Here is an 11,785-nt window from a genome sequence, read left to right as displayed (position 1 = left end):
TGGAGATCAAAGGCACAAGATGATGATGGCCATATCATGTCACATATTATGATGGCATGTGATGTTTATCTTTTATACATCTTATTTTGCTTAGTTCGGCGGTAGCTTTATAAGATGATCTCTCACTAAATTTCAAGTTATAAGTGTTCTCCCTGAGTATGCACCGTTGCGAAAGTTCTTCGTGCTGAGACACCACGTGATGATCGGGTGTGATAGGCTCTACGTTCAAATACAACGGGTGCAAAACAGTTGCACACGCGGAATACTCAGGTTAAACTTGACGAGCCTAGCATATGCAGATATGGCCTTGGAACACTGGAGACCGAAAGGTCGAGCGTGAATCATATAGTAGATATGATCAACATAGTGATGTTCACCATTAAAAACTACTCCATCTCACGTGATGATCAGACATGGTTTAGTTGATTTGGATCACGTGATCACTTAGATGATTAGAGAGATGTCAATCTAAGTGGGAGTTCTTAAGTAATATGATTAATTGAACTTTAATTTATCATGGACTTAGTCCTGGTAGTATTAACATATCTATGTTGTAGATCAATAGCTCGCGTTTAGCTCCCCTGTTTTATTTTTGATATGTTCCTAGAGAAAACTATGTTGAAAGATGATAGTAGCAATGATGCGGACTAGGTCCTGATCTGAGGATTATCCTCATTGCTGCACAGAAGAATTATGTCCTTGATGCACCGCTAGGTGACAGACCTATTGCAGGAGCAAATGCACACGTTATGAACGTTTGGCTAGCTCAATATGATGACTACTTGATAGTTTAGTGCACCATGCTTAACGGCTTAGAATCGGGACTTCAAAGACGTTTTGAACGTCAAGGACCATATGAGATGTTCCAGGAGTTGAAGTTAATATTTCAAGCAAATACCTGAGTTGAGAGATATGATGTCTCCAACAAGTTCTATAGCTAAAAGATGGAGCAGAATAGCTCAAGCAGTGAGCATGTGCTCAGATTGTCTGGGTACTACAATCGCTTGAATCAAGTGGGAGTTAATCTTCCAGATAAGATAGTGATTGACAGAATTCTCTAGTCACCATCACCAAGTTAGCAGAACTTCATGATGAACTATAATATGCAAGGGATAACAGAAACGATTCCCAAGCTCTTCGTGATGCTGAAATCGACGAAGGTAGAAATCAAGAAAAACATCAAGTGTTGATGGTTGACAAGACCACTAGTTTCAAGAAAAGGGCAAAGGGAAGAAGGGGAACTTCAGGAAGAATGGCAAGCAAGTTTCTGCTCAAGTGAAGAAGCCCAAGTCTGGTCCTAAGCCTGAGACTATGTGCTTCTACTGCAAAGGGACTGGTCACTGGAAGCGGAACTACCCCAAGTATTTGGCGGATAAGAAGGATGGCAAAGTGAACAAAGGTATATTGGATATACATGTTATTGATGTGTACTTTACTAGTGTTTATAGCAACCCCTCGGCATTTGATACTGGTTCAGTTGCTAAGAGTAGTAACTTGAAACGGGACTTGTAAAATAAACATAAACTAGTTAAGGGAGAGGTGACGATGTGTGTTGGAAGTAGTTCCAAGATTGATATGATCATCATCGCACACTCCCTATACTTTCGGGATTAGTGTTGAAACTAAATAAGTGTTATTTGGTGTTTGCGTTGAGCGTGAATATGATTTGATCATGTTTGTTGCAATACGGTTATTCATTTAAATTAGAGAATAATTGTTGTTCTGTTTACATGAATAAAACCATCTATGGTCATACACCCAATAAAATGGTTTGTTGGATCTCGATCGTAGTGATACACATATTCATAATATTGAAGCCAAAAGATGCAAAGTTAATAATGATAGTGCAACTTATTTGTGGCACTGCCGTTTAGGTCATATTGGTGTAAAGCACATAAGTGCATGAAGAAACTCCATGTTGATGGGATTTTGGAATCACTTCATTATGAATCACTTGATGCTTGTGAACCATGCCTTATGGGCAAGATGACTAAGACTCCGTTCTCCGGAACAATGGAGCGAGCAACTGACTTATTGGAAATAATACATACTGATGTATGCGATCTGATGAGTGTTGAGGCTCGTGGCGGGTATCGTTATTTTCTGACCTTCACAGATGATTTGAGCAGATATGGGTATATCTACTTAATGAAACATAAGTCTGAAACATTTGAGAAGTTCATATAATTTCAGAGTGAAGTGGAAAATCATCGTGATAAGAAAATAAAGTTTCTATGATCTGATCGCGGAGACAAATATTTGAGTTACGAGTTTGGTCTTCAATTAAAACAATGTGGAATAGTCTCACAAATTCGTGCCACCTGGAACACCACAGCATAATGGTGTGTCCGAACGTCATAACCGTACTTTATTGGATATAGTGCAGTCTATGATGTTTCTTACCGATTTACCACTATAGTTTTGGGGTTATGCATTAGAGACAGTTGCATTCACGTTAAAAAAGGGCAGCATCTAAATCCATTGAGACGACACCGTATGAATTGTGGTTTGGCAAGAAACCAAAGTTGTCGTTTCTTAAAGTTTGAGGTTGTGATGCTTATAAGAAAAAAAGTTTCATCTTGATAAGCTCAAACTCAAATCGGAGAAATGTGTCTTCATAGGATACCCAAAGGAGACAGTTGGGTACACCTTCTATCACAGATCCGAAGGCAAGATATTCGTAGCTAAGAATGGATCCTTTCTGGAGAAGGAGTTTCTCTCGAAAGAAGTGAGTGGGAGGAAAGTAGAACTTGATGAGATAACTGTACCTGCTCCCTTATTGGAAAGTAGTTCATCACAGAAATCTGTTCCTGTGACTACTACACCAATTAGTGAGGAAGCTAATGATGATGATCATGTAACTTCAGATCAAGTTACTACCGAACCTCGTAGGTCAAACAGAGTGAGATCCGCACCAGAGTGGTACGGTAATCCTGTTATGGAGGTCATGTTACTTGACCATGACGAACCTATGAACTATGAGGAAGCGATGATGAACCCAGATTCCGCGAAATGGCTTGAGGCCATGAAATCTGAGATGGGATCCATTTATGAGAACAAAGTGTGGACTTTGGTTGACTTTCCCGATGATCGGCAAGCCATAGAAAATAAATGGATCTTCAAGAGGAAGACGGACGCTGATAGTAGTGTTACTATCTACAAAGCTAGACTTGTCAAAAAAAGGTTTTTGACAAAGTTCAAAATGTTGACTATGATGAGATTTTCTCACTCGTAGCGATGCTTAAAGTCTGTCCGAATCATGTTAGTAAATTGCCACATTTTATGAAATCTGGCAAATGGATGTCAAAACTACATTCCTTAATGGATTTCTTAAATAAGAGTTGTATATGATACAACCAGAAGGTTTTGTCGATCCTAAAGGTGCTAACGAAATGTGCAAGCTCCAGCGATCCATCTATGGACTGGTGCAAGCATCTCAGAGTTGGAATATACGCTTTGATGAGTTGATCAAAGCATACAGTTTTATACAGACTTGTGGTGAAGCCTGTATTTACAAGAAAGTGAGTGGGAGCACTACAACATTTCTGATAAGTATATGTGAATGACATATTATTGATCGGAAATAATGTAGAATTTTCTGGAAAGCATAAAGGAGTATTTGAAAGGAGTTTTTTCAAAGAAAGACCTCGGTGAAGCTGCTTACATATTGAGCATCAAGATCTATAGAGATAGATCAAGACGCTTGATAAGTTTTTTCAATGAGTACATACCTTGACAAGATTTTGAAGTAGTTCAAAATGGAACAGTCAAAGAAAGAGTTCTTGCCTGTGTTACAAGGTGTGAAATTGAGTAACACTCAAAACCCGACCACGGCAGAAGATAGAAAGAGAATGAAAGTCATTCCCTATGCCTCAGCCATAGGTTCTATAAAGTATGCCATGCTGTGTACCAGACCTATTGTGTACCTCACCAAGAGTTAGGCAAGAGGGTACAATAGTGATCTAGGAGTAGATCACTGGACAACGGTCAAAATTATCCTTAGTGGAATAAGGATATGTTTCTCGATTATGGAGGTGACAAAAGGTTCGTCGTAAAGGGTTACGTCGATGCAAGTTTTTGACACTAATCCAGATGACTCTAAGCCTCAATCTGGATACATATTGAAAGTGGGAGCTATTAGCTAGAGTATCTCTGTGCAGAGCATTATAGACATAGAAATTTGCAAAATACTTACGGATTTGAATGTGACAGACCCGTTGACTAAAATTATCTCACAAGAAAAACATGATCACACCTTAGTACTCTTTGGGTGTTAATCACATAGCGATGTGAACTAGATTATTGACTCTAGTAAAACCTTTGGGTCTTGGTCACATATCGATGTGAACTATGGGTGTTAGCCACATAAAGATGTGAACTATTGATGTTAAATCACATGGCGATGTGAACTAGATTATTGACTCTAGTGCAAGTGGGAGACTGAAGGAAATATACCCTAGAGGCAATAATAAAGTTATTATTTATTTCCTTATTTCATGATAAATGTTTATTATTCATGCTAGAATTGTATTAACCGGAAACTTGATACATGTGTGAATACATAGACAAAACAATGTGTCAATAGTATGCCTCTACTTGACTAGCTCATTGAATCAAAGATGGTTAAGTTTCCTAGCCATAGACATGAGTTGTCATTTGATTAACGGGATCACATCATTAGAGAATGATGTGATTGACTTGACCCATTCCGTTAGCTTAGCACTTGATCGTTTAGTATGTTGCCATTGCTTTCTTCATGACTTATACATGTTCCTATGACTATGACATTATGCAACTCCCGTTTACCGGAGGAACACTTTGTGTGCTACCAAACGTCACAACGTAACTGGGTGATTATAAAGGTGCTCTACAGGTGTCTCCGAAGGTACTTGTTGGGTTGGCGTATTTCGAGATTAGGATTTGTCACTCCGATTGTCGGAGAGGTATCTCTGGGCCCACTCGGTAATGCACATCACTATAAGCCTTGCAAGCATTGCTACTAATGAGTTAGTTGCGGGATGATGTATTATAGAACGAGTAAAGAGACTTGCCGGTAACGAGATTGAACTAGGTATTGAGATACTGACGATCGAATCTCGGGCAAGTAACATACCGTGACAAAGGGAACAACGTATGTTGTTATGCGGCCTGACCGATAAAGATCTTCGTAGAATATGTGGGAGCCAATATGAGCATCCAGGTTCCGCTATTGGTTATTGACCGGAGAAGTGTCTCGGTCATGTCTACATAGTTCTCGAACCCGTAGGGTCCGCACGCTTAAAGTTTGATGACGGTTATATTATGAGTTTAAGTGTTTTGATGTACCGAAGATAGTTCGGAGTCCCGGATGTGATCACGGACATAACGAGGAGTCTCGAAATGGTCGAGACATAAAGATTGATATATTGGAAGCCTATATTTGGATATCGGAAGTGTTCCGGGTGAAATCGGGATTTTACCGGAGTACCGGGGGTTACCGGAACCCCCCCGGGGGGTTTAATGGGCCTACATGGGCCTTAGTGAATAAGAGGAGGGGCAGCCAGGGCAGGCCGCGCCCCCTCCCCCTCTAGTCCGAATTGGACAAGGAGGGGGGCGGCGCCCCCCTTTCCTTCCTCTCTCCCTCCTCCTTCCCGATTCCCCTACTCCAACTAGGAAAGGAGGGAGTCTGATGACCCACAAGTATAGGGGATCTATCGTAGTCCTTTCGATAAGTAAGAGTGTCGAACCCAACGAGGAGCAGAAGGAAATGATAAGCGGTTTTCAGCAAGGTATTCTCTGCAAGCACTGAAATTATAGGTAACAGATAGTTTTGTGATAAGATAATTGGTAACGAGCAGCAAGTTACAAAAGTAAATAAAGTACAGCAAGGTGGCCCAATCCTTTTTGTAGCAAAGGACAAGCCTGAACAAACTCTTATACAGAGAAAAGCGCTCCCGAGGACACATGGGAATTATCGTCAAGCTAGTTTTCATCACGTTCATATGATTCGCGTTCGGTACTTTGATAATTTGATATGTGGGTGGACCGGTGCTTGGGTGCTGCCCTTACTTGGACAAGCATCCCACTTATGATTAACCTCTATTGCAAGCTTCCGCAACTACAACAAAAGTATTAAGGTAAACCTAACCATAGCATGAAACATATGGATCCAAATCAGCCCCTTACGAAGCAACGCATAAACTAGGGTTTAAACTTCCGTCACTCTAGCAACCCATCATCTACTTATTACTTCCCAATGCCTTCCTCTAGGCCCAAATAATGGTGAAGTGTTATGTAGTCGACGTTCACATAACACCACTAGAGGATAGACAACATACATCTCATCAAAATATCGAACGAATACCAAATTCACATGACTACTAATAGCAGGACTTCTCCCATGTCCTCAGGAACAAACGTAACTACTCACAAAGCATATTCATGTTCATAATCAGAGGGGTATTAATATGCATAAAGGATCTGAACATATGATCTTCCACCAAATAAACCAACTAGCATTAACTACAAGGAGTAATCAACACTACTAGCAACCTACAGGTACCAATCCCGGACTTAGAGACAAGAATTTGATACAAGAGATGAACTAGGGTTTGAGAGGAGATGGTGCTGGTGAAGATGTTGATGGAGACTGCCCTCTCCCGATGAGAGGAGCGTTGGTGATGACGATGGCGATGATTTCCCCCTCCCGGAGAGAAGTGTCCCCGACAGAACAACTTTGCCAGAGCCCTAGATTGGTTCCGCCAAGGTTCCGCCTCGTGGCGGCGGAGTCTCGTCCCGAAAGCTTGCTTATGATTTTTCTTCGGACGAAAGACTTCATATACCAGAAGATGGGCATCGGAGAGCCAACAGGGGGCCCACGAGGCAGGGGGGCGTGCCCAGGGGGGTAGGGCGCGCCCCCCACCCTCGTGGACAGGTGGAGGCCCCCCACCCTCGTCTACTAGCAAAATGGACGTATCAGAGTCCTACTCCCGGTGGGAGTAGGACTCCTCCTGGCGCGCCTCCTCCTGGCCGGCCGCCTCTCCCTCCCTTGCTCCTTTATATACGAGGGCAGGGGGGCACCCCATAGACACAACAATTGATCATTGATCTCTTAGCCGTGTGCGGTGCCCCCCTCCACCATATTCCACCTCGGTTATATCGTAGCAGTGCTTAGGCGAAGCCCTGCGTCGGTAGCATCACCAACACCGTCATCACGCCGTCGTGCTGACGGAGCTCTCCCGCAAAGCTCTGCTGGATCGGAGTTCGTGGGACGTCATCGAGCTGAACGTATGCTGAACTCGGAGGTGCCGTGCGTTCGGTACTTGGATCGGTCGGATCGTGAAGACGTACGACTACATCAACCGCGTTGTCATAACGCTTTCTCTTTCGGTCTACGAGGGTACGTGGACACACTCTCCCATCTCGTTGCTATGCAACACCATGATCCTGTGTGTGCGTAGGAATTTTTTTTGAAATTACTATGTTCCCCAACAACAACTTCTCTTGATGTAAACTTGATTCCCTAGTGCTGACAACTTTCTGCCTCCTCCCCTCTGTTGCAAACTTGCAAAATAAGGTGAAAAACGATGTAAAATGGAGGAATTGTAGTTGAATAAGAGTAATAAATGAGCATTTTATCTTATGAAATAGTGATGCAAAATAAACGTATCAAGGTGTATGGTGGGTAGCAATCTATGAACAATGGTAATGGTGGAGGGGTCGTCTCAGCGGCCCTAGTCGTGCTCTAGCGTGGATATAGAAACATCAAGTTGAGGTGAAGACCTTGTCTAGATTTTGCCAAGGCTTACAGAGGTGATCCTCATGAGCATCATACCGTTCTTCAAGGACTGAATGTGACTTCTCTTTGCACTCCTTGCAGCTCTTGGAGAAACCATACATCCTCTCGAATTGAATGGTGGCGGGCCTTTGCCCTTTCGGTGTCTTATCCACCCCGAAGGTACAATCTAGGAACTAACTATTGTGTAGGTAGGCGACATGTAGACGTCTCGAGTAATGAAGATTGATGGCGTGACAACGTGCTCCTACCTACCTAGTTCTATTCCGCTCCTCCTCAATGACTCAGCTTCTTTCAATCACACTCCTTCTCCTCCATGTTTCCTTAGGCACTGCTTGCTTTCCAGATACGTACCCACTAGGTTCCTGGTATAGGTCGGCCAACTCCACAAGTTCTTGCAGCTGTCCTAATCTTTTGTGCGCATGTGTGTGTGTGGTTCTTTGTTGTAAGTTGGTTCAAAAGAAGGAAATAGATTGGGTTTTCATGGGTCGAGCAATACCAAATTCGTAACAATGCCCAAGAAGATATCCATGGGTAGAAATTATGGGCCAAAATCACTATTTTGATCTTGTCCGGAAAATTTAGCATGATCTGAACCCCTTTCAGATTATTTAGCATGATTTGACCCTTTTATTCAACGCCAATGCTTCTGGTGTTTCTGTCCCACATAGACACGCCAAACTTGTCAGCGTTTCTATCCTGGCATGCCCTAGTCAAGTAGCCATTGACCTCCTACGTGGTAGGGCAGAAATGCCAAATTGTGGCACCTTACTGGAAGCACTATAGGGCCTGGCGTTTCTGCCCTGAGAAGAACATCAAGGCTTGGGGCATTCCCAGTTACGCGTGCCGCGACCACTTATCTCTTCAGAGAAGAAACGCCGGCAAGTTTGGCGTGTCTAGATGGAGCAAAAACACCATAAGCCTTCGCATTATCAAAATTGTCAGATCATGCTAAAAAGTCTGAAAGGGTTCAGATCGTGCAAAAGTTTCCTGACAAGATCAAAACAGTGTTTAGCCAAAAATATGCCCAATGCCCATACCCAATGGGTATCCATGCCATCAGATATCCATTATGTCCTCTCTTCATGTACAAAATTGTTTAAATTAAAATACTGAATGTGGCAAGGCCAACCAAATTTGGCCCCATACACTCAACTTAATTCTTCCACCGTCTAATTGGAGCAATGCTAGACTCACGGGGTGTTTTTTAGGGGTTTCATGGAGCTGCTAACGTGGAGGTTTGAGATTGGATTAAACGGGTGGGAAGGGGCCCACCCCTGAAAATCAGATGGGGAGAGAGTTATGGTTTTGGAAAATTAAGCAAAACCCTCGTATCAGTCCGTGTGTGTAGTATTATTGGTTTAATTGTACTGTGCAGCTCATTCCCGAAAAAGAACCGCCAAGCAGGAACTCTTCAACCCAGTCAACAAAACACGACTAGACACATGCTGCATCCCTATCTGCAGACTAGTAGTCTGCACAGTTCGCTCTCCGGCCACTAGCATGCGTCGTGGTCATTTGATAATGAAATCAGCTATCAGTCCATGTATGGTCGCGAGCCAAGAGCAATCCCAGCCTGAATGCATGGCTCGGTCCACATGCATTATTATTAAATTTTTCTCGTCTGAATGTGTCCACGTCTCTGTATTTGCAGTCTCTAGTGGGAAGAACTATTTGTTTTCCTTTGCTCGCGTGCATAAAATGCTCACTTGTTGACTTAAATATCTTGGATTCAGAGTACCCCAACCCTCTTATCCTATTGAAATTTGAATGACGATGGAGAAAGATAGATGAATGATTTGCACGACCAGCCACTTGCTTCAACCATCAGCAAAAATCTCAGCCCATGATCGATGGATAGTGGAATACCACATACATTTCCTGAGACTTATATCACATACATTAAAATACTAGCAAAAGTACCAGTGCACCACGTAGGTGCACTGCGCGAAGAACCATGCATGGTCATGTTTCGCGCTCAATTTGAGGCTCATATCTGGCCATGAACCGCGGCGAGTCACAGAATCATAGCAGAAAAATAGCACAGTCCTCACTCACCCATGAGTTAGTACAAAATAAACTGCACACACGTCAAGCTATATTCTAGCTCTAGCTCATGCTCGAATGCCCTATCATACTCCTAGAAGAACTTAGTCGCCTGAATATCCCGCTGATGATTGTGACTTTGCAGTATTATATTCCATGCACCATAACGGCCCCGTAAAAGAGGAAAAAATTGCAGATGTGGGCACTGGCCAGTGGCCACCACAATCACCATGTGCCGGAAATGCCCAAGCCTGCGTGCGGCTATATATATCTGCATGGAATGCAGAGCATTGCATTGCATCCAGTACAAGTGTCTCTTCCTATCACAATTAACCTTGTGTCCCTCACTAGACGTTGGCTAGCAAAAGAAGCCATGGCCTCTACTTCGTCTCTATCAGCCGTGTTGCTCTTGTGCCTGGCCGTGGCGGCGTCGGCGCAGCTGTCGCCGACGTTCTACCAAACGACGTGCCCGAACGCTCTGGCCACCATCAAGGCCGCCGTGACGGCCGCAGTGAACAAGGAGAACCGCATGGGCGCGTCGCTGCTCCGGCTGCACTTCCACGACTGCTTCGTCCAAGTAAGCTCTTCAAATATATATCCTGATCGCCGGCACGTTCCCTGTTTTCATTGCACGCATGCTTCTTGAGTCTTGAGTTCTTGACCATGCATGCTTAACTACATGTGCAGGGTTGTGACGCATCTGTTCTGCTGTCTGGCATGGAACAAAACGCTATCCCGAACGTGATGTCGCTGCGAGGCTTTGAAGTCATCGATAGCATCAAGGCGCAGCTCGAGACCATGTGCAAGCAGACCGTCTCCTGCGCCGACATCCTCACCGTCGCTGCCCGCGACTCTGTCGTCGCCGTAAGATCTCCAACCTGTGTCACGTCATGATCACCACCAAGTAGACCGGCTAATTTGCTCACCCTGGATATTGTTTTGTCCTCTGGTACAGTTAGGAGGGCCTTCGTGGACGGTTCCTCTTGGAAGGAGGGACTCCACCAACGCAAACGAAGCGGCGGCGAACAACGAGCTACCTCCCCCATTCTTCGACCTCGTTAACCTCACCCAGTCCTTCGGTGACAAGGGCTTCACCGTGACCGACATGGTCGCCCTCTCCGGCGCCCACACCATCGGGCAGGCGCAGTGCCAGAACTTTAGGGACAGACTCTACAACGAGACCAACATCAACTCCGGCTTCGCGACGTCGCTCAAAGCCAACTGCCCCCAGCCGACCGGCTCGGGCGACCGCAACCTGGCCAATCTGGACGTGTCGACCCCATACTCCTTTGACAACGCTTACTACAGCAACCTCAAGTCCCAGAAGGGGCTCCTGCACTCCGACCAGGTGCTATTCACCGGCACCGGCGGCGGCACCGACAACATCGTCAACAACTTCGCAAGCAACCCAGCGGCGTTCAGCAGCGCCTTTGCCTCGGCCATGGTGAAGATGGGGAACCTTAGCCCGTTGACCGGCTCACAGGGCCAGGTCAGGATCAGCTGCTCCAAGGTGAATTAATTGGCAAAAAATGATCATATATGTGGGATTAATAAGGTTAGCAACGGCCATTATAGCGCTTTCTTTGACCATAAGCTTCTGAAAACAGAAGACGTGTCATATACGTATGTCGGCCCCGTGCAAAGGCATGAAGGCCATGTGGTGCAATAGGAACTATAAACGAGCAACTTCCCTTTTTGTGATATATAACAGACTTCTACGATATGAATAACGCTTCGTCCTTTGTTTTTTCAAAGCCTAGTAATACTCACTACATTGTGAAAAGGAGGGAGTATGACTTTGGTCAAATTTGCAGTCAAAGTTTGACCCAAAATACAAGAGGGCCCTTTAAACTGAAACGGTCTCAAGGTACACATGCTACCAAAAGTATTAAACGCACCATCAAAATACCCATACATCCCATAATAATGTAGTGCAAATACATTACCATAAAAGATATTGAAGTC

At 44.2% G+C, this 11,785-nt stretch overlaps 1 protein-coding gene across 1 annotated transcript; it reads left to right on the top strand.

Annotated features, from left to right (window-relative positions):
• Nucleotides 1-10,105: 10,105 nt before the first annotated feature.
• On the top strand, nt 10,106-11,574 carry LOC109773167 (peroxidase 2). Its single transcript, XM_020331868.4, has 3 exons — nt 10,106-10,397; nt 10,508-10,684; nt 10,776-11,574. The coding sequence occupies exons 1-3, from the start codon at nt 10,194-10,196 to the stop codon at nt 11,337-11,339; spliced, it is 945 nt and encodes a 314-aa protein (XP_020187457.1). The 5' UTR covers nt 10,106-10,193; the 3' UTR covers nt 11,340-11,574.
• Nucleotides 11,575-11,785: the final 211 nt, after the last annotated feature.

This window comes from Aegilops tauschii, chromosome 2, assembly GCF_002575655.3.
Source record: "Aegilops tauschii subsp. strangulata cultivar AL8/78 chromosome 2, Aet v6.0, whole genome shotgun sequence".
Classification (NCBI taxonomy): Eukaryota; Viridiplantae; Streptophyta; class Magnoliopsida; order Poales; family Poaceae; genus Aegilops; species Aegilops tauschii.
Note: the sequence above shows the minus strand (reverse complement) of the source record. Positions and strands in the feature narration are given on the sequence as shown.